Raw genomic sequence first — 26,351 nt, 5'->3', positions numbered from 1 at the left:
GAGTGTGTGCATTATGTATGTGTTGATGGTGTCCAGTGTATGTATAAGGCATATGCATGTGATGTATGTGTACATGTGTCTGGGTGTGAGTATCCGTGTGAACGTACTGAGTCCAGAGAACATTAGCACCATTTATTGAAAAAAACTTTTCTTTCTCCAGTCTTGTTCTTATATTTGTAAGAATTTTGTCCGTTTATTTCGTTTTGTTTTTTGAGACAAGGTTTCTCTGTGTAGTCCTGGCTATCCTGGAACTTTTTTTTTTTTTGTAGACCAGGCTGGACTTGAGCTCATAGAGATCCACCTGCCTCTGCCTCCAAAGTCCTGGGATTAAAGATGTGTGCCACTACCCAGCTGTTTTTATGACTTTTGTTGAAGATCATTTGTTGCAATTCATGGGCTCACTTCCCAGCTCTCTATCCTGTTCCACTGGCCAATGTGTCTGTCTTTATGCCATCCCATATTCTTTTGAATACTAGAGTTTCATAACACGTTCCAAAGTCAAATAATCTAACATCTTCCATTTTATTCTCTTTGCCTAGCGTGGTTTTGACTACTTGAGGGATTTATGATTCCAGATAAAATTGAGTCTCAATCCTAAAGCTTCAGGGCAAGTGACCCTGGGGAACCTAACCTAGAATTCACATCCAGTGTGACAACATGGAGCACAGATACCCCAGTGACCTCGAGGGAACGATAGTGAAATATCATCATCCTTGTTCTAAAAGAAGTAAACAGAATTTTAGTCTATTTTAACTCAAGGATAAGAATCTGCTCTATCTACCTACTACCTACCTTTCCTACACAAAATCCTTAAAATACCATTTAAATTATGGTCCATAACCAATTCCATTCTCTCTCTCTCTCTCTCTCTCTCTCTCTCTCTCTCTCTCTTTCGTGTGTGTGTTGGCTGTATGTATGTATGTGTACTGTGTGTGTGTGACCAATGCTTGTATAGCTCAGAAAAGGGCTCCAGATCCTCTAAAATAGGAGTTACAGATGATTGTAAGTCACCCTGTGGGTGCTAAGAATCAATTTTGTGTTTTACTTACGAAAAGTAACCGTACTAATGACAATTTGCATAAACGGTGTTAAATAATATTGGAAGCAATTGTGCAAATGATGTTCTCTGTGCGAATTTATAAAGAAAACGACTCTTGGACATACCATGCCACTCACTGTGATCCTGACTGGGCGCCCTTCAATCGCAACTGCTACAAACTTCAGAAAGAAGAAAGGACCTGGCAAGAGGCTCTTCACTCTTGCCAGACTAACGACAGCGTATTGATGGATGTGACGTCATTATCAGAGCTGGAGTTCCTTATAGACCTCCTTGGGGATGGTAAGCACCAAAGACCTTGGATTCAAGACCTGTGAAATAGCATGTTTCTAGTTTTTAATTTGAGTTTAAAAGACATTTTAAACTATTTAAAAGTGATTAGTATATATATATATATATTATATATTTATGATGTGTATATAGTATATATATTATTATTTATGGTGTGTATATAGTATGTATTCTATATTTATGGTATGTATATAGTATATATTTTATATTAATAGTGTGTATGTAGTATGTATGTTATATATTTATGGTGTGTGTATGGTATATATTATATTTATGGTGTGTATATAGTATATATGTGAGTGGATATGGAATATATATTCATAAATATATATTCAGAATTTCTAAAAAAAATCCAGAAATCCACAAGTCATATTCAGAAGCTAAGTAATGTTTTCACATTTGCCAAATAAATTAGATACATTTTTTTAAATCTTAAGAGGTAACAACTGACCATGGGGGACAGGGTCCAACTCCCATTGGTGCACATACAACTGCCGGAGTCCAGCTCCAGATGAGGGCAGGGTCTGAAGATGGATGGATGTAAGAGCAGTGATGGGAGGATTCAAACACGGGACACTTCTTAGTTTCATTTTAGGAGAGATGGACAGGGAGGATGCACATCCCTAGGAAAGATGCAGGTCCCAGCAGGGGATGTAAGGAGTGGACGAGGGAGGGAGGGAGCCAGGCTATGATGGGCAGGAGAATCTTGCACCCTGACTGACTGGCAGCCAGAGTGCTTCTTAATTTATACAGAATTTAGTAAGCAGGGATACATTCCTGTTGTTCCGAAACAGAGATCGCATCACTTTTGGTTTTGGACATGTATTTCACTTCCTTTTGCTCATCTGTTAGTCATCATGAATAAACTATGACAGAATGGAGTTATCATTGCCAATCATTTTCCCTCAAGTTTTGTCATCATTGATAAACATTGGTAATCATTGATAGACGGGGTTATCTTTTATAATCATTCTTACTCGTTAACCCCATGACCCAGTTTTTAAGAATCTAGAGGCATATGGCAGCCTGTTCTCAGGGTAATAGTATGTTCAGGACTGTCTGGGGGAAGCTTAGAAGCAACATTCCTAGGAGAAGGCATAAATGATTCACAAGAAATTTTTCCACCAATCCAATATCCCCAAATTGTGCAAATATTAAAAGTCTCCCCAGGTTGCAACAGGTAGAGATGAAAACCAAAGGTGCCACAGTGGCTATCATGCGTCTCGGCTTTGCTGGATGGTTGTCCATCAGCTGTGCTGGCTTTATGACTTTTGCTGTTCCCGTCAGATATGGCTGTGCCATACAACCCATACACAGAAGGCTCTGGAAAATGTATGGAAGACAGAACAGAAATATTGTGAGAGCCAGATGACCAGGAAGCCTGCTATGAGATAGCATCTTCTAGACATAATAGGGAAGTGGCACCCATGAAATCCTAACAATACAATTGACTAAACAAGACCTGCGTAATGACAGTGCCCATGATGTGCCAATGTAGATAAGGGAAATCTCACAGGACCCTACCCCTAGAAGACTTACAGCCAATTAAGCTACAGAGAGAGGAAGAGCCAGTTCTCTCTGGGGACGAGCCCCCTGATAGGTTATTCAATCCCAAGTAGTCAGCCCTAAACACACATACATGCGAGCAACACTAACTGCACAATAGATTATGTGCATATATATGTAGCAAAATAATTAAGAAGGGATCATGAGTTTGAGAGGGGGTGTAGTGGGACACAGAATGGAGAAGGAGAGGAGGGGGTAGAAGTTATGTAAACATAGTGCCCACACATTAAAGTCTCAAAACAATTTAAAATTTAAATTTAAAAAAAAAATCTTAAGGGGTAGATGTCATACAAGTCATTCCTTGCCAGATGGTGATGGCTCATCCTTTAATCCCAGCACTCAGGAGGCAGAGACAGGAGGATTTCTGTGAGTTCAAGGCCAGCCTGGTCTACAAAGTGAGTTTCAGGACAGGCAGGGATACACACAGGGAAACCCTGTCTCCAAATAAACAGAAAAAAGAAAGGAAGGAAGAGAGGGAGGAAGGGAGGGAAGGAAGAAGGAAGAGGAAGGGAAAGGAAGGGAAAAAAGGAAAGGAAAGAAAAGAGAAGAGAAGAATATTAAGGACATCAAAGAAAAGAAAAAAGTCAATCCTAAGATTTTCTATGCAAACTCTAAAGCTGTAAATTAGCTTTATGGCCACTGGCTAGCCACAGTGTGCTATGCTCTCATAAAGAGAATTACTTCAGTAAATAATTTAAATAACTTCTTTTGGCTTGGTGTTTTTCAGGCTGTGTGTTGTACTCAGAGGTTCCAGGCTTCTGGGCCTCCCATCTTCAATTCTTCAGAGCAAGCCAGGCCCCACCCACCCTTGTCCCATGACATACGTTAGCCATGAAGTCTTCCCAAAAATCCTAGAAATTATTGAGTTCATTTTTCAGTGTTTAAAAACAAAAAAAAAAATCCCTCAGCTCTATGTGATGACCTTTGAGATGTTAGGTTTTAGTTTGCAAACACAAATACTTCTATGTGCTTTTCCCTAATCCTTTGCATTTGGGATTAAAAGAATCCTGCAGTGTCCCCTGTATCAACAAGGACACTTGAGCATCTCTCTGCTACCTAGCTTTTCTCACTGCATCCCGGCTGTGAGGCTTTGTTTGCTTTTCCAGCAACCCACTGTTCTGTGTTAATGCCTGGGAGAGCTTCTGCTTGTTTTGTGGTGCTCGGCTGAGGCGGAGGGAGAGCAGAAAGACGTTCAAGTTACCCTAGGTGAAGAGTTCTGTTGATGTTTTTAATGTTCTCCTTTCAAAATCCAATTAACCTCTTCATTTTTCCTTTTCTCTAGGCACAAAACTAGACATTTTAGGTCACTTTGAATATAGAGGAGGAGCTAGAGTCCCGGACTTGCTCTGGCCAGTGCTTGCTTTGGCTTTAGCTCACGTTGGAAGGCCTAAGTTGAGCAAACCTGGATATTAGGGGGGAAAGAGGCCTAGAGAGGTTTATCATAGTGAGATTCAAACAAGATTTATCACATGCGAAAGGGTATATCTTACTGATAGCTTAGTGTGTCATAAAAAATATACATAGACTACCTTACAAATAATTTACATTTATTTCTTACAGGAAATGCATCAGAAACATGGATTGGTTTGAGTAGCAATAGAACTCCAGTCTCCTTTAGATGGTCCACTGGCTCCTCTGTCGTCTTCACTAACTGGCACCCTCTTGAGCCTCGGATTTTTCCCAAGAGAAGCCAACTGTGCGTCTCAGCAGAGCAAGCTGTAAGTTGGTTCATTTGATCCGTTTTGTGGTTCTGACACTGAGAACCACACAGGCCAGGGTCCTGTGTCATAGTAGAGACGGAGAGAGGCAGTGCCTGCTCCTCACGGGGCTACCTTACACACGGTAAGGCTACGGTTGTTACTCTGAGGAAAGAGGGGCAAAGCTTGGATTAGAGCAGGTGCTTCAGACAGGACATGTGGGGGATGGCTTTTTGAACAGATGGTGTTTAAGCTGTGACTTCAAAAAAAAGCCCTTACACAACAGACAAAAACGGTTCTAAGAAAGACACAAAGGTAGACAAAGGCTTGCCCCTCGTCAATAGCCAAACAGATGACGGGTAGTAAGGAGATGATAGATGGGACAAGAGAATACAAAAATCCTGGCTGGTGTACCAAGGTATAAGAGCCATCAGAGTACTCCAAGGGCAACAGAGGGAAAACATGACTTGAAAAGTAACTGTGGTCATAGCATACAGAATGGTTTGGAGGGGACAGAATAGCAGAGAAACAATTGGGTGGCTGTTCCATGGGTAGCCTAGGGTGGAGGCTGTGCAGAGAAGAGAAGAGGAGAGGAGAGGGGAGGGGAGGGGAGGGGAGGGGAGGGGAGGGGAGGGGCGAGGAGAGAGGAGAGGAATCAGATGTTCCAAATAACAAGATTCATTGTTAGCTAAATTAGAGGAGGAGACTCAGACGCAGGATTTTTGTTGTTGTTGTTGTTTTACTTGAACAAACACCATTTTGGTAGACAGTGGTGGGGCCGACCATCCTGGTGCAGAGCGAGGGACGATGAAGGCTGGAGGACACTGGAGAGTGAGAGTTTTGAAGCTCCGTTAGCTTAGTAAAATGCAAACGATTGTGCAGGATGTGGAACCTCTTTGAAGACCGTGGATCGGTGGCAGATCTTGCTCTCACACGAACGGGTGAAGCCAGTGACGTTAGCGTTATGCACATTCTCGGGCTGCCGTCTCCCACTTCTCTGAGGCATCAGATTATGCAGAATTAGTCTTAAGTCCAAGCCATCTGAATATTTATTAGACATTTTAAGCAAATATCCCCTCTCTGCTGAAACAGCTGTGGAGCACTGGCTGAGTTTAAGGGGGGGCTGGAGGGCTTGATAGGGGTCCTCATTCTTTCTAAGCACAGGATGTTGTGTCGAGCACCCCCAAGAAACAGCTCATTAGATGCTACTTAAGTAGCTTGACAAAGTAATTGTGCCAACTAAACATGAAAAAATTTCAAAGCACTTACTTTTGTGACTCGCAGAAACATGCGCATTCATAATTATACAAGCTACCAATGTGTGTCTGAGTGACATTCAGGGAGGAAGCCGCAGTGATTTCTTTAGATGTCTGTTGTGAATCTAGCTCTGCTGAAACCCAGCCCAGTTTCAGGAGCTGATGGTTTTTTGAATCACTGGTTTTATATATAGTTAAGATGATCTTCATTTCCTATTGCCTGGTGTGATTGTTTCACTTACCATATTTATAGAACAAAAGCTAACATTTGGATAGGGATTGTTTTAATTAGTGTATATTCATTGTACACAGTAATGGGGTTACAGTGACATGTTTGTCCAAGCGTAGCACACACCTTGACCATATTCAGCCTCTTTACCTTAGAAAACATTATTTTGAGTGAGGCAATCCAGACACAGAAAGACAATTATCACATGTACTCACTCATAGGTGGTTTTTAAACATAAAGCAAAGAAAACCAGTCTACAAATCACAATCCCAGAGAACTTAGACAATAATGAGGACACTGAGAGAGACTTACATAGATCTAATCTACATGGGGAGTAGAAAGTAGAAAAAGACAAGATCTCCTGAGTAACTTGGAAGCATGAGGACCTTGGGGGAGAGTTGTAGCGGGAGGGGAGAGGCAGGGAGGGGAGCAAAGAAAAATGTAGAGCTCAATAAAAATCAATAAAAAAAAAAGAGAGAAAAATGGTTTAAAAAAAGAATAAGGTGGAAAACAATTGAGAATGACACTCTGTCAACTTCTGGTTTACACACACACACGCGCATGCACACACACACATGCACACACACACATGCACACACACACATGCACACACACACATGCACACACACACATGCACACACACATGCACATACACACATGCACACACACATGCACACACACACGCACACACACGCGCGCACACACATGCACACACACATGCACACACACATGCACACACACATGCGTGCACACACATGCACACACACACATGCACGCACACACATGCACACACACACACGTGCACATTCACCTCCCCCCAACACATGTATGTTCACTACACGCATCAAAAAAGAAAGCAAAAAAGGAATGAGGGAGAGAAAGAGATGGGGAAAAGAAGGGAGGGAGGAAGGGAGGGAGAGAGGGAGGGAGGGAAGGAGGGAGGGAGGGAGGGAGGGAGGGAGGGAGGGAGGGAGGGAAGAAACTAGTTGGGCCCTGGTACGTCTTTAATTCTGGCCCTAGTACTTGGGAAGCCAAAGCAGAAAGATTGCTGGACTGAAGCAATTGTAGTCTGGAACTGCATAGCGAGACCCACTCTCAAAAACTAAATACATTTGATCAATTAAAGAGAAAGCTGAGTAAGGAAAGACGGAGTCGAACATGAATTTTGGCCCCGAGGATAACTGGTGGTAGCTTCCAGGTATGTCCAGCAGCAACCAAATTCCTCCTCGCTCAGGTCCACCCAGCTCTGGACTGCGTTCGTTCTCACTGCCACAAGCAGAGCTGTCACCAGGCTACCGAGTGATGGATCAGGCAGGGTTCTGGACGACCACCCCACTGGGAGCGCTTGCTAGTCACAGCCTGGCTCCTGACTAACACTGCGGCCCATCAGCATCCTCAGAACCCTCTCGCTCATCCTGTGACTCTTTTCCCTTTAGGAAGGACTCTGGAAAGTAAAAGGCTGCCAAGAAAGACTCTCTTACGTTTGTAAAAGAGCAGGACAAGTCCTTGATGATGATGAATCAGAATGTCCAGAGGTAGGACAGTGGTTCTGTTGCTGCCACTAAGGGTAACTTTAAGTAAGTCTGTTCTAATAAAACTCAAAATCCAAAGGTGAGGGCAAAAACCCACGAATTCTGAGAGTTAGAGTAGCAACTGGCTAACCTTCTCTCTTTACTGGCATCCCGGAAGCTTCTCCCTTCCACACCATTCCAACTAAAACACCCACGCTAAGCTCCTCCCTGCTTCTTCCTGTTAACTAGTTGCTAACCCTGCCTCTCTAAGCCCAGGTTAATTTTATTTAATTAGCTCTCATGAATTAGGGACCAGCCTGGACTCCACAGTAAGCTACAGGCTAGCCTGTGCTACATAGTGAGACCCTGTTTAAAAACAAATAGTCCATCTTGAGCACCTCAGTGGGAAAATTTGTAATTTTTATTACCCACTGAGTTTTTTGGGGGGATGTTGGACACTGTGAGCAATTCTTCCATCTTACTATCCAAAAGCTACTGGTAAATAAGAACTACTTTGACAGAAAGGTCAAATGTGAGTTGCTCTTCCTTCCGTCTTTCCAAGAACAGCCCAGGGATGCTTGAGGGAGCTCAGTCTAGAGCTTTTGTACTGAGGCCCCAGAACAGAGTAAGGGTGGGGAGAGCAGAATGGACAGACCCTAGGTGGATGCAGGAGCTCTGTGATAGGCTTATTTCCTGGGTGTTTTTGAGCCAAATTAGCCAAATTGTACAGCGTTCTGCAATGCATTACAGAGCTAAGGCCTTTTCCAAAAACTATCCTAGACATCATCTTGTGTCTGATCAAAAGCTGGTGGTCACTGGGATGGCATGAAATGACAAGCATTTTAAACTGGTGAATACGTAGAAACGAACAGAGTCATGTGACTTAGGAATATTTAGAACCTGAAGTGAAGTCGGGTGAGGGACTAGACTGAGGGGCAGCCACTGTACCATGACTTTAAGGGACAGACCCACCCTACCTTGCTCCCGCTGCTAACCCACAGACCTGGGAATTGTCGTCTTTGTCTGAGTGCCCGGACTTACGCTCTTACTTCTCCAAAGGCCAACCACTTAATTCAGGAAAAATCTCAACCATATATGTGTCTCCATATTAGGGAGCCATTTCTACATGGAAGCATTATGAACCAAACAAGACCATCCTGGGGGCTTCAGATATAGCTCAGTTTCAAAGGACTTGCCAAGTGTGCCAAAGCCTGGGTTCCACCCTCAGCACGGGGCAGGTGGGACGGGGAGAGCAAAACACAATTGCTTTAGCTGGACTCAATGACTCTTGTAGTCCTAACACCCAGAAGGTTAAGGCAGAAGGATCACAAGTTTGAGGCTAATCTGTCAACTTGGGAGGTTCCTGGTTAGGCAAGAATGGGCTACCATGACTCAAAACAGCAGCAGCAAAAGCAATGAAAAAATACCCTGGATTTCGGAAGAACTAGGTAGACCTTCAGGATGTGCCCAGCCCATTCACTGGTTAGTAACTCTACTTAAGTCCCTAAGAACCACACAGCGGATGCGAAATCAAACTGAAAATTCCCTAATGCTCCCCACTACCTAGACCTGGCTTGACTGTACCTCCAAGTTTGCTGTCTCTACTCAAGGTCTCTGCCGCATTTTCTCCTTTGATCCTTGGGAAGCCATGAACACTACTCTTTTCCCTACTTGGCAGATGGCAGAACTAGATGTGGAGAGATTGCGTTTCTTCTCTTTCTTAAAATAATAATTTATTATATTATGTTTCTTATATTTCTTAAAATAGTAATTTCTTATATGTTTCTTAAATTATGTTTCTTATATTTCTTAAATAATGCATTCATCACTTAAAAATAAAGTGGCTTAGTGAGGAAGTCAGAATTCAAACAAATGAGTGTCCTCCCTTCATGGCCAATACTCTATTTTTACCCAAACATCACAGCCCTTTGAAAGGAACTCTGTGACTTTGAAGAAGGGAGAGAACGGTAGCTCTTGAGTGAGTGTCCCACCTGTTTCGTTTTGTTCTGTTTTTCTAGTGTTTTCCCTCTTTTTTCAGTTGTGTTTAAGTTTTGAAGTTGGTTGCATTTTTTGAAACATAAAATAAGAAATCAATTAAACCTGCAAGTGGCGATTCCGAGTGTAAAAAAAAATACAAAGTGACAGGAAAAGAAGAATTTAATCGAGTCAGAAGAGAAAGCAGGGCAGGGAGAGGAGGGATCTCTTGGCATTAACTAATCCAGATCATGTCTCTTTTTCTTCCTTTAAGAGGTGGGAGAGACATGGCAAATATTGTTACAAAATCAACACCGTCCTGAGAAACTTTGAGGAGGCATCCAATGGGTATCATTGCCATCCTGCCCTCCTGACCGTTACCAGCAGGTGAGTGCAAACTCTCTGACCTGACTGCTTTGCCAGGGGCTTTGTAATGACAAGAGTCTGTCAGGGGAGCCCGTCTACATGGAAAGTGGGTTCATAGTAGAAGAGGAAGTGATTGAGTATTTGTTGAGGTGAATTAAAATCTGGTGATGTTTCTAACTTGATTTTTTTTAATTAATTTATTTATTATGCATACAATATTCTGTCTGTGTGCATGTCTGCAGGCCAGAAGAGGGCACCAGACCTCTTTACAGATGGTTGTGAGCCACCATATGGTTGCTGGGAATTGAACTCAGGACCTTTGGAAGAACAGGCAATGCTCTTAACCACTGAGCCATCTCTCCAGCCCCTCTAACTTGATTTTTAAATGACAAATGGCAAAACTTCAGGTGGCCTTTACTGTCCGAGACATCCGTCGGTTCTCCAGCTTTGTTATTACAGACAGCTATATTTGGGCTTTGTCTTCTGTTTGTAATGAGGAGACAGTGTCTTTGAACAGTACTTGGCAGAGGCTTGGCTGGCAGGACACTCACCCTGCCACATGCCCACAGTGGTAATTACCTCTCACACATTATCTGACCATGCCAAAAAAAAAATCATAATCAAGTCAATTTTTATTAGAAAATTACTTATTAATTACCAATGTTGGGAAGGATATCGTATTTAACACCGACATGCTTTTGAAAGAAATAAAGGTGGTGTGACTGTACCTTTTGCAACACGGAACTGAAGAGGGAGAACCTTACATAAGAGGAACAAGCGCAGCAGGAGGAGTAACAGAACAACTGGGCAAGGCCAAAGCAGCCTTGCAGGTTGCTGGCAGTGCCAATGGGGCCCAAACCGAGGCACAGATCTGCTAAGGTGCAAATCCCTCCTAGTCTACCTTTGGGACCTCATGCAACTATTAGATTCTGAGGACAGAATGCTTCATTTCCTCCAAACTGGATACAAGAGGATACTATAAATGTTTGGGGGTTTTTTTTTGTTTTTTGTTTGTTTGTTTGTTTTTGTTTTTTTTGTTGCTTTAACAAACTACATTTAGCAGCTAACCCTTAGGAGTAGTTAGACTCCAAAGCAGAGCATCACATTTGGTGTTTTGTTTTGTTTTACTTTAATATCAGCCATGTCTTAGTTAGGGTTACTATTTCTGTGATGAAACACCAGGACCAAAAGCAGCGTGGGGAGGAAAGGGTTTATGTGGCTTACACTTCTACTTGAAGATCATCACTGAAGGAAGTCAGGACAGGAACTCAAACCGACTGGGAAACCTGGAGGCAGGAGCTGATGCAGCAGCCGTGGATGAGAGCTGCTTGCTGGCTTTCTCCTCGTGGCTTGTTCAACTTGCTTGCTTGCTTTCTCTTTTAAATTATTTATTTCTTTCCCCTCTCTCCTTTCCTCCCATTACCTCCCCTCCCCACCCTTTCATGTACTGCCCCCAAACCAGCATCAATTCCTTTTCTCTTTCTGTCCAGAAAAGGGCAAGCCTCCCATGGGTATCAACAAAGCATGGTATATCAAGTTGCATTAAGACTAAACACATTCCTTTGTGTTTAGGCTGGGAAAGGCAATTGTGTGGGAGGACTAGGTTTCCAAGAGCCAGCTAAATCACTAGGGACAGCCCTGCTCCCATTGTTAGGAGTCCCACAAATAGACCAAGCTACACAACTCTCACATATGTGTAGCAGGCTTAGGTTGGTCCCACGCAGCCTCCCTGGTTGTTGATTCAGACTCTGTGACTTCCTATGAGCCAGATAGTTGTTTCTGTGGGCTTTCTTGTGATGCCCTTGACCCCTCTGGCTCCTACAATCCTTTCACCTTCTCTTCAGCAGGATTCCCTGAGCTCGGCCTAATGTCTGACTGTGGGTCTGTGCCTCTACTTCCCTCAGTTACTGAATGAAGGCCCTTTTTAATGACAATTGGGGTAATCACCAATCTGATCACAAGAGATGGCCAATTCAGGTTACATAGCTGGAGTCTTAGTTGGGGTCACCCTTGTAGGTCCGTGGAAGTTTCCCTTTTATCAGGTTTCTGCACGTCCCTGAAGAGCTCCTAGCCCCCTTTTCCAGTCATCTCTTTCAGCACTCAACCTCTCCACCCACCCCCAACCCAATTCCTTTCCATCCCCACCCTCCCCCAGTCCACCGGAAAGATCTTCTCTATTTCCCTGTCTCAAGAAGATCCTTGTATCCCACCTTAGGCCTTTCTTGTTACCTATCCTTTCTGAGTGTGGATTGTAGCATGGTTGTCCTTCACCATACAGTTAATATCCAGTTATGAGTGGGTATATATTATGTTTGTCTTTCTGTGTCTGGGTTACCTCACTCAGGATGATTTTTTTCTTGTTCTATCCGTTTGCCTTCAAATTTCCTGATGTCATCGTTTTTAACAGCTGAGTAATACTCCATTGTGCATAGGTACCAAATTTTCTTTATCTGTTCTTCGGTTGAGGGGCATCTAGGTTGTTTCCAGTTTTTGACTATTACAAATAAAGCTGTTATGCAGGGTGACAGTGACGCATGCCTTTAATCCCAGATCTTGGGAAGCAGAGGCAGGCCCATCTCTTTGAGTTCAAGGGCAGCCTGGTCTACAAAAGCTAGTTCCAGGACAGGCTCCAAAGCTACAGAGGAAACCCTCTCTCATAAAACAAGAACAAAACAAAATAGCTGCTATATACATAACTGAGCAAGTGTGTTTGTGGTATAATTGAGCATCCTTTGTGTATATGCCCAGGAGTAGTATCACTTGATCTTGAAATTGATTCTCAATTTTCTGAGAAACCACCATATTGATTTCCAAAGTGGCTGTACAAGTTTGCACTCCTACCACCAATGGAGGAGTGCTCCCTTTACCCCACATCCTCTTTAGCACAAGCTGTTGTTTGTGCTTTTGATCTTAGCCACTCTGACAGGTGTAAGATAGAATCTCAGAGTCATTTTGATTTGTATTTTCATGATGGCTAAGGATGTTGAACACTTTTTAGAGCATTTCTCTGCCATTTGAGTCTTCTGTTGAGAATTCTCTTTTTAATTCTGTACCCCATTTTTAAATTGGATTACTCGGTTTTTTGATGTCAAGTTTCTTAAGTTCTTTATATATTTTGGAAATCAGTTTTCTGTCAGATATGGGGCTGGAGAAAATATTTTCCCATTCTGTCCTATTGACAGCACCCTTTGCTTCATTGAAGCTTTTCAGTTTCATGGGTCTCGTTACTAATTGTCAATCTAAGTGTCTGCACTGCCGATGTTATATTCAGGAAATAGTCTCCTATGCCAATGCGTTCAAGGCTACTTCCCACTTTCTCTCCTATCAGATTCAGTATACCTAGTATGTTGAGGTTTTGATCCACTTGGACTTGAGTTTTGTGCAGGATGATATATATGGATCTGTTTCCTACGTGCCAACATCCAGTTACGCCAGAACCATTTGTTGAATATGCTTTCTTTTCTCTATTGTACAATTTTGGCTTCTTTGTCAAAAATCAAGTGTCCATACATGTGTGGATTTATGTCTTTTTTATTCATCCCATTGATCAATTGTCTGTTTTTATGTCAATGCCAGGCTGTTTTTATTACTACAGCTCTGTAGCAGAGCTTGAGATCAGGGATGGTGATGCCTCCCACAGTTCTTTTATTGTACATGATTGTTAGTGATCATGGGGTTTTTGTTTTTACATATGAAGTTGAGTATTGTTCTTTCAAGGTCTGTAAAGACTTGTGTGGGAATCTTGATGGGAATTGCATTGAATCTGTAGATTGGTTTGGTATGATGGTCATTTTTACTGTGTTAACCCTACTGATTCATGATCATGGGAGAGTTTTGCATCTTCTGGTAGCTTCTCCAATTTCTTTCTTCAAAGACTTGAAGTTCTTGTTATACAGGTCTTCCACTTGCTTGGTTAGAGTTACATGGAGATATTTTACATTATATGTGGCTATAGTGAAGGGGGTTGTTTCCCTGATTTATTTCTCAGTCTTTTTATCACTTGTAAGAGGGCTACTGATTTTTTTTTTAGTTAATCTTGTATCCAACCACTTTGCCAAAGATGTTTATCAGCTGTAGGAGTCCCTTGGTAGAATATCTGGGATCGCTTATGTATACTATCATGTCATCTACAAATAGCAATACTTTGACTTCTCCAATTTATATCCCCTTGATCTCCTTTTGTTGTCTTATTGTTTTATCTCGAACTTCGAGTACTATATTGAATAGATATCAAGAGAGTGAACCCCTACGAAGGGGGTCTTCTCAAACCCGGGAGACGCACTAACAGGCTTAGGGATCATCTGCTTCCACTACCGATTTCTTGTTTGAGTTACGGACCCTCCTGTCACTCTGAGCACCTAGGCTCGTGGTTACTTGTTAATTGGTTTTTCCACTGTCTGCACAGCAGAGTGGCAGGTTTGATGGGTGCAATTAAAACCACCTGCTGCAAATTACTCATTTCTTTTGTTTTAAGGCGACTACTTCTGGTTTAGGACTTTTTAATGGCACTGTGGGATAGAAAGGGGGAAAAGAACAGAGCCCCCTTTCTGAGTAACAGATTTTGATTTACTGGATTACTGTTTAAAGAAGAAAGAAAGAAAGAAAGAAAGAAAGAAAGAAAGAAAGAAAGAAAGAAAGGCAGACTTCTTCCAGTCTGGCCCTTTGCTTCCAGACAGCAGTATGCAAAAACTGAATTACAATGATACCACAGAGTGCTGTCTATATGCTCAATAACGAAGTCAATGAACCATGAGCCAATCAGCCATGAAAAGTTTTGTACAAAATAACACCAGTGCTACTTGATTTTGTAGATTTGCCCAAAAAGACATATAATGCCGTATCTCTCAGTGCCCTGTTTTGAAAGCCATTTGCCCCTAAACCCAATTTGAATTAACATGATAAAATAATCATGAAATAAAATGTGCCGCTGTCACCACTTTAAGAGAGCATCTGCAGTGCTGTGCCTCCGCCAGCGCCATCTACCTCTGGAACATGGTTCTTCTTCCCATACTGAAAACTCCATACTGCTTCAGAAATGCTTCTCATTCTCCACCCCCCCCCCACCTCCTGAAGAACAGTTTTCTGTTTTTATCCTCTAGAACTTGGACTATTTAAGGCACCAGATATAAACAGGACCATCTTCTATGCGTGTCGCTGTAGCTGGCTCCTTTCACTTAGTGCATTGCATCCACTGCCAGACTTCCCCGCTTTATAGGCCTGGTTAATATCCCATCGTTTGTACACACATCGTGTTTTCCAACTCGCCCCTCAATAGATATGTGGGTTGCTTCCACCCTCCGACTACTGGGAACCTGCTACTTTAAATGAATATACAATTTTGAGTCCTTGGTTTCAATCCTTCAAGCATATACTCAGAAGGGAGATTGTTGAATCACGTGATGATTTCATCTTTAATATTTTGAGGAGCTGTGACACTGCTTTCCATATTGGTCACGCCCCCACCAGCACACACAGGACTCCCGTCTCTCTGCATTCAGATTTTACTTCTTATTCTCTACTGACTTTCCTTTCTTTTGTTTTGAGACTAGCATCCTGAGTATGCCATAGTATTCCATGGTAACTGTGATTATTATTTTTATTTCTCTTGGTGATTACCAGTGTTGGGCACTTCCTAATGTGCTTTTTGGCCACTGTACATATTTGTTAGTGAACCTTCTATTTAAGCCCTTGGCCCTTTTCAATCTTAGGGTATTTACTGTTGAATTATAGGGGTTCTTGGTGTATTCTGTTTATTAAACCTATACCTGATACATGATTTTAAATATTTCTTCATTTTGTGATTGCATTTTTACTTTTTGCATCTTTTTATCTTTGATGCCCAAAAGCTTTTTATTTTGATAAATCCCAATTTGTCTGTTATTTTATTGCCTGTTCTTTGGTGTCAGATTCGAAAAACATTACCAAATTCAATGTCATGAAACTTTCCCCATATGTTTTATCCCAAGAATTTAACAATTTTAGCTTCACGTTTAGGTCTTTGGTATACTCTGGGTTCATATTTTAACACAGTATAAGGAAAGGGTCCTGTTTTGCAAATGTATATTCAGGTTTCCCAGAACCACTTGTTGAAAGGACTGGCCAATGGTCTCAGTAGCTCTGTTGGAAATTATTTGATCATATATGCAAGCTTTTATTTTTGTGGTTATTTCAAGTTTATTCCACCAGTCTGTATGTCTGTCTTACATCAGTACAACACTGCTTTGATTACCATAGTCCTGAAATGGAAGTTTTGAAATTAAAAAAAAAAAATCTGAGACATCCAACTTTGTTCTTTTTTTCATGGTCATTTTGACGATTCAAGATCTTGAATTTCTCCATAGATTTTATAATTAATTTTGCATTATGCAAAAGCAGATCGCTGACATTTTCAGTGATTGAATTGAATATATAGTCTACTATGGTAGTGGTAATAGTAACTTTTCTCAGCTATAAATGTGGAATGTCTTTCCATTCATTTTCATTTTGTATCTTTGTGAGGTTTTTGTCTGTGATTTTGTTTGTTTACTTGCTTTGCTTTTCAAGACAGGGCTTCTCTGTGTATCCCTAGCTGTCCTGGAACTCGTTTGATAGACCAGGCTGGCCTTAAACTCAGAGATCTGCCTGCCTTTGCCTCCTGAGTGCTGGGATTAAAGATGTGCACAACCTACATTTACGCAATGGAGTACTACACAGCAGAAAAAACAATGACATCTTGAAATTTGTAGGCAAATGAATGGAGCTAGAAAACATCATATTGAGTGAGGTAGCCCAGACCCCAAAAGACAATTATCATATGCACTCACTCATAAGTGGTTTTTTAAACATAAAGCAAAGAAAACCAGCCTACAATTCACAATCCCAGAGAACCTAGGCAACAATGAATACCCTAAGAAAGATTTACATAGATCTAATCTACATGGAAGTAGAAAAAGACAAGATCTCCTGAGTAAATTGGGAGCATGGGAACCTTGGGAGAGGGTTGAAGGAGAGGGGAGAGGCAGGGAGGAGAACAGAGAAAAATGTAGAGCTCAATAAAATAATAAAAAAGAGGTGCACCACCACCAGGCATCGTTGATATTTTTTAGTTAGCATCTTGCAATTTGTTATTCAGTCCTTTTTGTTTCTTATTTGGGTTTCTTCCTAAGTATCTCATTCTTTTTGGTATTATGGGGAATGGACTTCTTATCTTAGCTTCCTTTTTGTACTGTTAAAGATAAGAAAGACTTTCTTTTTAATGTGAGATTTGTATCCTGCAACTTTGCTGAATGCTTTAAAACTTCATAGAATCTTTACTTCACTTAATTCTCTCCACATAGCATACTATCCTGCTCTCCTGGTTCAAAGGATAACATAAAACTATATATACACAAGGGTATTCCTTTCCTAAACGATGATAACATTTGATTTAACATCATGAAATTCAAACAAAATGGGAAGGTGGCATACAAATCTGAACTCTTCTGTAAATGTTTCTAAAACACAGAGTAGAAAGACCTTTGAAATGTTACTGTCTGTGGCTGTTTGAATGAGAATCGTCCCTATTGGTCCCTATATTTGAATGTTTGGTTTGCAGTTGGTAGAACTGTTTGGGAAGGATTAGGAGGTGTGACTTTGTTAGAGGAGGTGTGTCCCTGAAGGTGGGCTGTGAGTTTGAAACAGCCCATTGTGGTTCCCAGTTATTCCCTGTCTCTCTTTCTCTGTCTCTCTGTCTCTGTCTCCCATCAGATGTAAGATCTCAGCTTCTGCTCTAGCAGCATGCCTGCCTGCTGTCATGCTCCCCACCGTGATGGTCATGCCTTCTAACCCTCTGGACCATGAGCCCAGATTAAATGCTTTGTTTTATGAGACACCTTCGCCATGGTGTCTCTTCACAGACACCATCTGTATTATCATAATCAGAGCTTTTCATCCAGAATTTGAAATCAGACAGAAACTGGTAAAGAATATAAAACTGCTTCTTTGCCAGCTGGAAACAGATACTCAAGAGCTTGCCCCAGATCATGTACGGGGAGTTCCCAGACAGCTCTAGGAGAATATGTTTGGTTTAGAATAAAGACACACTTGCTGAGTTATTTTACTAATGGTACCATCTTATAAATTACACCAAGGAAACCTGAGTGATTTTTTTTATTTGAAGATGTTAATGTTTGAATATCATATGCATGTCATAAAAAAAGACGAAAATCGATAAGTAGGTTTCTATCGTCTCAAACAATAAGGGCGATAAAAAAGCAAATCAGAGTGGACTAAATAAATCTGTAACCAACAGGTTACAAAAGCACTATTGCCATGAACGATGATACCCAAGGCCAAGTATACAAAGTCATTTCTTGCTATTCCTTGATAAAGTAATGGAAGAACCAGCCACAGCCCTGGTCTTAGCAGCAACATACTAACTAGCGGTGTTCTGCCTGCAGCACAGCAGTTCTAGAGAGCAGACATGATCAGTAATGCAGGTCTTCCACTGGGACCGCACAAGCCAATAAAGAGTAAGAAAAATTCCCACTGCATCTAGATGATGTTTAGCTTTCTATGCCTTCCTCGGAAATACACGTCTGTACCAGTCTGCCTCTGAGGTGTGGCTAGAAGTAACGTTTCTGGTTTTAAAGGTGTAATATTTTGATTGTTGGTAGAACATTTGCAGAAACTATTACTAAAGTCTGATGAAACCCGCATGCTCGGCCACAGGGAGCATCTCAGGCGCTTCACTGGGGAGGCCCTTAGGATCTTAATGTCACCTTTTGTTCCTCTGCCATTCCCTCCCCATTCCCTTTGCAGCTCCTCTGTTTTACAGAGGGTCTCATTGTGCTGGTTCCCTGTAGCAAGTGAATAATGCATGCAATAAAAAGAATCTCAAATTGAACGTTAAAAGTCCAACGCGCTTTCTCCTGAGGTTTCTTGGGTAATTTTACCAGGCCTTATGTTTTCCTTTGACTCAGCAGATATGGCCAGAAGTCATCACCATTTGGAAGTCCTTTTTAACTTTCTGTGTTTTAAAAGTAGTTGCAAACTAAGCTTTGAATTCAATGCTAGTTGAGTTGGATACTTGTGCTTTGTTAGAGGGGTGTGTGTGTGTGTGTGTGTGTGTATAAGCATGTATGCACAAGTTGTCTGCATCTGCTTTAGGTGGATTTGTAGTTGAAAGGCAGCTTGGCCAACAATCACTGGGAGCAAATTCATTCAACTGCTTGGGGAAAATGCTAGTGAGTGGAATGCCTTGGATTTGTTGAAATCTGTCTTCAGTGAAAACACACAGTTGAACACATTTGAATAAGACAAAGACCCCATATGCCTGTGAACAGACTGATTTGGGAGACATAAAATTGTTCTTCCACTTCCTTCCTTCCTAAGCAAGTGCGGGGAGAGGGCACACATGCACTCCATGGTAGAAAATGTGCATTCAGAGAAGCATAGTGTCCTCCCTCCTCCCTCTGCCTCCTCTGACCCACACTCATGCTGGTAAAGTGTGTGGTATGCAGCCTAAATATCAAATAGCTATCTTTCTCCTAGAGATGCATGGCCCCACAGCAGAGACAGACCTGGTCTCTGGTCCTTGGGACAATTACAATAATTAAGTCTTCGGGAGTCATGTTCTCTCCTCTCATATATTTCTGAGGTTGCACTGACATTTAACATCTTTTAGAAATACTAGGGTCCTTGTGTATTTTCTTGTGCTGTGTTCTGGAGAATTAACAAGAAACTCTCTGGTTCCATTCTGTGTCCTTCATTATGTTTTAATAATGTTTTATATCATCCAGAAACTTAGTATAACAATTTGTTTTCCTTTTTTTTTTCAAGGTTTGAACAGGCTTTTTTAAACAGTTTCATCAGCAGTGTGGCAAAAACGAAAGACAGTTATTTTTGGATAGCTCTTCAGGACGAAAACAACACAGGAGAGTACACTTGGAAGACCGCGGGGCAGAGGCCTGAGCCGATGCAGTACACGCACTGGAACACACATCAACCCAGTGAGTCCCCTGCAACACCAGCTCACCCCACCCCCACCCCTGTTTCCTGGCCCCAAGAATACTAATGTGCAGCGGTGAAAGCTCTAGGTAGGCACCAACTCAACTTCTCCGTGTTCAATGAGTTCTACAGGTGTTTGTCTTCAGCAACAGGACCTTCCTATCGGTGTGTGGAGAACAACGCATAACCTTGGCAACATTATGGGTTGTTTGGGGGTTCCCATGGGGGACCTTTGTTCACAACTCAACTAGATATAACCCATTCCCAATACTAGAAGTTTCATTTGGTGACAAGAATGTCCAATAATGGGGTCTGTCTCCTTCAGTATTTGGAGATTTCACTTAGATTGCTTCCATATATGTTTATATTTTACAAATCTTCTACTGTATTAAGCTTCCATACTACTCCTCAAATAGCCCTTAATTTTAGCTGTCTTTCCCTGCATTCCCTCCATCCTCCTCCTCTCCCCTTCCCATTCCTGCTTGATGGGTCCATTACAGCCCTACCCCTCACCCCTGGCTTCTATTCATAACTATCTATTCTATTTCCCTTTTTTAGGGAAATCTATCTGTTCCCTGCTCCCTCTCTCTATGCCTAATCTCTGTGGTTCTGTGGACAGTAGCTTGGTTTTCATTGATTTAATTGACTTAACAGTTAATATCGGTATATAAATTCATATAATATTTGTCTTTCTGGGTCTGGGTTACCTCACTCAGGATGATTTTTTTTATAGTTCCATTCATTTACCTACAAATTTCATGATTCCATTGGGTAAATGTATCACATTTATCCATTCATCTGTTGAGGGATATCTATGTTGTTTACAGTTTCTGGGTATCGTGAGTAGAGCAGCACTGAACATGGTTGGGCAAGTATCTCTGTGATAGAATGAACCATCCCCTTGAGTGTATGCCCAAGAGTGATTTAGCTGGATCTTGAGGTAGATCCATCCCCATCCTTCTGAGGAACCGTTATACTGATTTCCACAGTGGCTGAACAAGTGTGCGCTCCCACCAGTAGATCAGTGTTCCTCCTACCCCACATCCTCACCAGCACGAGCTGTCATTTATTTCATTGATCTTAGCCATTCTGACAGGTAGAAGATGAAATCTCAAAGTAGTTTTGATTTCATATCCTAGATGACTAAGGATTACACATATCACTTTCAAACTTCAGATAAATAAAAGACAAAGGAGCCAGAGTAAGAAAGCACCTTCCACGAGCTGGAGCAAAGATAAGAACGACTTCTGGCTTCTCAGGAACCAGCAGGCAAGAAGACTCTGAATTCTGGTGGTAAAGGCAGGAGGGAAGCCACCCAGGGTCTATTCTCCGTAAAATTATCCTTTAAAATTGAAGGAGGGCTATTTTTATAAGATAAAAATTGAAGGACATAGTGCCAGTTGGCCTGGCCTTGCAAGGGAAATGACAGAAATGCAGACCTGCATTTTCTCCTATATAAATGAGACACCTAACGGACGGGAGGGGCTCTGGGTGATTGCGATGTGTCACTGTAGGCTCCTCAGTTGTGACAAATGTGCTGTCTAAAGTGAGGGACAATGTGCAGGAGGCAGGGAGGGGGGTATGACGGCATTCTCCATCCCATCTCACTCTGCAGACCTACGACGACGGTTTGACGAGTTTAGCCAGTTTTTAATTCTTCTTTTTAAAGATGCACATAAAGTGATAACAAATGTGTGTGTAGGGTGCGTGTGTGTGTGTGTGTGGTGTGTGTGTGTGATGTGTGAGTGGGGGGTGTGAGTGTGTGGCGTGTGTGTGTGTGTGGTGTGGTTTGTGTGTGGTGTGTGTATGGTGTGTATGTGGTGTGTGGGTATGGTGTGTGTGTGGGTATGTGTCTGGTGTGAGTGTGTGTGTGTGGTGTGGATGTGGTATGAGTGTGTGTGTGTATGTGTGTGGGGTGTAGGCTGTCGGGTGTGTGTGTGTGTAAGCACCGATTTAAGAAATCTGTATGGAGACTGTCAACTTGCCACAGCTCAGAGAGAGGAAGCACCACAGCCAGAGCAGCGGGACAGTTTCCTCGTTCTGTGCTCTGAGCCCCATTGCTCAACAAAGAGCAGCACAGCTCTGTGTCACTGTGCAGTTAAAAGGGAATCACTCGGGATCGCGTCTATATCCCGTGGAATTTGGTTAGGAGTGTCTATACCTGTCAAAATAAATTAATACATTTTGAGCAGACGACATTTTTGGTTTTCCATGCTAACTTCCTCAGGGCATATTTAGACGTCTAAAATCCGGAAATGAAGCCGAGCGCCCTGTCATTCCTAAGTTTCTGCGGTAATTTATTTGAGTGGCATTACTCTCTCTCTTTTCCCTGAAGCAAAACTAACGCTGTGATGCTCAGCATGGCTGTGCAGACTGACTGACATGGAGTAAATTGTCTCTGAATAAGACGAAAATGTAAATCGTTTCTGGAGAAAATGGCAATATAAAAGCCCCTGTGTTTCTCTGTTCCCTTTTAAAGTGCAGCTTGTAGAAACACCACTGAAATCGCCTCTCCTCTCCTGCCTGTCACAAAAGAATCCATTAGCTCAGGCCCCGTGTCAGACTCTTAATCCAGCATAAACTGACTACCTAAATTGACCACTGAACAGGAAGCCCAAAGCTTTTAATAAATTCTGCCAAGTCTGTCCTTAAGGCATGCCTACAAGATGGCCAACCCATGGTGAAATCACAGTTCAGTCATTTTCCCCCCAACTTTGTCATATGTTCATTGAGTATTATGATGAAACACCAAGCAATTATTGAGCCATGGTAAGTGTTGTCTCAACTCTAACCTCAGTCCTGTCTGAGACTTTTCTTGAAAGAGATGATTGTTTCATCCACATGTATTGCAGTATTATCACTAAAATAGAAGGCCTTCTCGGTCAAGAACATTTCTGTCAGTTAATACCCAAATATCTAAATTATACAGCCCCCCCACAAATATTTTAACTACTATATAGTATATTTTAAGGTTTGTTTGAATGAGGACCCAAATAACATTTGCACACTGCAATTGGTCAATAAAGTCTCCTAAAGTTTATTGTAATGTCTATATTTTCTATCCATCCCTTTTTTTCTTTTAAAGTATATTTACTAATTTAAGAGGCTATTCATCTTATAAATTTTTCTAAAGTCTATATTTCATTGTTCACCAAAGACCTCATCAAAATTGAGGTTTATTTTATTTTAGAAAATTTTATTTTTTAGGTAGTTGTTTGTTCTATATAAAATAACACAATCCCCAGTTTTCTCTTTGTGGTGAGAGGGCATGTTTGACGAGCAATATGAAGATTCATTGATTCGGTGGAGTTGGGGTTTTGTTGTTGTTTGTTTTGGTTTGGGAATTAAACTCAGGGTCTCCTAATAGGCATGTGATCTACTAGCAAACAACATCCCCTGGCCTACCAGGAGTGTCTTCATTTACAGATGGGATATTTCTACACGAAAGTAACTCTCTGTCATTGATGTTTGCCAGCCAGGACCCCAGTTTATGGTGATATTTTACTTATTATCTAACAAATAAAGCTTGCCTGAAGATCAGAGCACAGAGCTAGCCACACTAGTTAGCCATAGAGGCCAGGCATTGGTGGTGCACACCTTTAATCCCAGCACTCAGGAGACAGAGGCAGACAGATCTCTGTGAGTTCAAGGTCACCCTGAGCTGTGCGAAACTGATCAAGTCTAAAAGAGAAACAGAGCCAAGAAGTGGTGGCTCACTCCTTTAATCCCAGTACTTGCAAGTCACACAACTTTAATCCTAGCACTAGGGAGGTAGAGACAGGAAGAGATGCGGCTAGGCCGAGAGAGGAATCTAAGGCAGGAAGAGACAGGTGCTCACTGCAATCTGAGGACGCAGTCTGAGGACAGGATTGCCCCTGTGGTCTGAGCATTGTAGAGGTAAGAACTCTCTCATGGCTGGCCACTCCGCTTCTCTTATCTGCCAGCATTAACGCCTATATCTGAATGCAGGTTTTTACTATTAAGACCAACTAGAATTTGTGCTACACCAGTACTTCCAAATCAGGGGTAATCTGCCAGTTCAGGGCAGCTGTATCCCAGCAATGCAGGCCAGACTTGTCTGCTTAGAGTGCCCTTTACAGTGGGGGCTGGGAAACCTGTCACGTCAATCAGGCGCTTGAGGTGCCTCTGGATTCTGAAAAGAAACCCCCCACACTGAGGATGTCCTCAGTATTGTTTCTGAGCACAGTTCCAGGTCTCCTTAGAGTCAAACAAGGTGACCCATGACAGGAGTTCTACAAGGAATCCTGTGGCCACATAGGGAGAGAGTCATGCGTGGAGGAAGGGAAAGGGGACTGGGGCCAGGGGGAGCTCGGTACAAGAGGAAGCTAGGTCTCATTAACCTTTTTAAAACACTTAAAAGCAACTTCGGAGGAAAGAGTTTATTTGGCTTACCAAATAATCACCACAGTCCATCATCAAGGAACTCAAGACAGGAACCCAGAGCCAGGAACTGAAGCAAAGACAGTGGCGGAACACTGCTGACTGGCTTGTTCCCTCCAGCTACCTTTCTTTTATAGCCCAGCCCACCAGCTCAGGGATGCCATCACCCACAGTGAACTGGGCCTTCCTGTATTAATTAGCAATCAATAAAATGCCCCACAGACATGACACGGGCCTATCTGTTGGAGGTCAGTCCTCAACTGAGGCTCCCTCCTCACAGTTCATGTCAAGTTGAGAAGAGTTAAGCAACAGCATGGGGGCCATAACCCGAGAGAACTCTTTCCTCCTGGCGACTGTGTATTGATTACATCTCCAGGCCTCAGTGCCACCTCATACTTAGACGCAGATAAGTCTCGTTTTCAGGCTAGGATCACTAACTCTGTGGCCTGTGGAGATCATTAAAATCTTCGCACCTCAATTTTTCCATCTAAAGATGAGAGAATTGTAGGAAGAAACTGGAAGTAACCGGGCAGACCAAGTAAAATAATGGTCTAGTGGTACCACGGCCCAGCGTAGTTCTTTCCTGCCCTGATACCACAAATGTCTTGATTAGTTTGTTTATATTTAAGAATTGGACCAAAGAGGTCACCGGTGACAGCTTTCACATGGAAAAGTCTAGAATCGTGAGTTATAATTTCTTAATTACAGAAAGTTTTTCTGCTGATGTTTAAGGGAGATGGTGAAGGGGAAGAGGGAGAAAAGGTGGATCAAGAGAGTTGTAGTAATATGGGGAGGCAGGGCTGCGTCCCCCACACCTGGCCGCCCACATGGCTAGCTTATGCTCCGAAATAACAACACACAAACTGTATTCTTTTAATCACTGCTTGGCCCATTCTCTTCTAGGCTAATTCTCACATATTAATTTAGCCCATTCCTAATCATCTGTGTGTAGCACCCCAAGGTGCGCTTACCGGGGAGATTCTAGCCTAGTCCATCCTGGGTCCTAGCTTCATCACGTGTGTCTGCCAGGGAGCAGGGCATGGCGTCTCTGCTGAGGCGTCTGCTCCGGAGAGCAGAGCTGTCGAGACTCTGACCTCACTTCCTCTTCCTCCCAGCATTTTGTTCTGTTTACTCCACCCACAGGGCCAAGCAGTTTCTTTATTGGCCAATGACCTTCCTCCATCAGAGAGTCATTGAACCATGAGATTTGGGGTTCACCAATGAAAAGGATGACCGCTACCCTTCTCCAACAGGAACGGAGTTATCCGATGGAAGAGTAGTTTCTTTGGGAGAAACCTGCCTCTGCCCTCTACCCTTCCCTTATTATTTGGCCTGGCAAGCTTCCCCAGGAGCTGACTTACAAATTCCCTTTCTATCCCCTTCGCCCAGCCTCCCTTTATTACACATTTTACTGCTTCTCTGGGGCTGAGATGTTAAAATTTGGGTCAAATGATACATTAAGTGAGCCACTTTAGAATACCAATAACACTCCTGCAGGACTTCTCATCCTCGCGGTGGGCCACAAACATCTCCTTCCTCACTAATGAAGACGACTTGAATATCCACATCATCTAAAACCATAGCTAGTTAATCATTGTCTAATGTGGGGAAGCAAGGCAAAATGCAAGGCCGACAAAAAAAAAGTATTACTGTAAACTTGCTGATTCAAACCTTTTAAGAATTCTTGAACACACAGCAGAACCTGTGTCACCAAAAAAAAAAAAAAAAAAAACCTGTTTTGTAACAAAAATGCCCATAAGAAGTTTAGGGATGGTTTTAACTTTCTGTTTCATGAAATCCTTTTTAGTAATTATTTCATTTAATCTTCACGAGGACCCGTGAGAAGAAAAGGAATTATCTCTCTCAATGAGACTTATTGTAGTTAATTCATTCACTCAAATGTTAAGTTATTAAATATTTTTGCTGAGACTAGAATCCCAGTCTCAAGGCTCCAAATTAGAAGTTCCATTCAGGAGACATCCCACCCTTCACAATAATCCCAAATAATATAAAATATCTCGGAGTAACTAACCAAAC

The 26,351-nt window shown here is 42.2% G+C and overlaps 1 protein-coding gene across 1 annotated transcript in view; it reads left to right on the top strand.

The window, feature by feature from the left end:
- Positions 1-26,351, top strand: part of Pla2r1 (phospholipase A2 receptor 1) — a 104,713-nt gene that overhangs the window by 38,640 nt on the left and 39,722 nt on the right. Inside the window, exons 7-11 of the mRNA XM_041631580.1 lie at positions 1,145-1,339; positions 4,475-4,632; positions 7,533-7,631; positions 9,856-9,968; positions 19,746-19,915. Coding sequence (XP_041487514.1) covers positions 1,145-1,339; positions 4,475-4,632; positions 7,533-7,631; positions 9,856-9,968; positions 19,746-19,915 — 735 coding nt within the window. The remainder of the gene's footprint in view (positions 1-1,144; positions 1,340-4,474; positions 4,633-7,532; positions 7,632-9,855; positions 9,969-19,745; positions 19,916-26,351) is intronic.

Source organism: Microtus oregoni, unplaced genomic scaffold (genome assembly GCF_018167655.1).
Source record: "Microtus oregoni isolate MIOR12 unplaced genomic scaffold, Mior012 000037F_ref0000500, whole genome shotgun sequence".
In the NCBI taxonomy this organism is placed as follows: domain Eukaryota; kingdom Metazoa; phylum Chordata; class Mammalia; order Rodentia; family Cricetidae; genus Microtus; species Microtus oregoni.
Note: the sequence above shows the minus strand (reverse complement) of the source record. Positions and strands in the feature narration are given on the sequence as shown.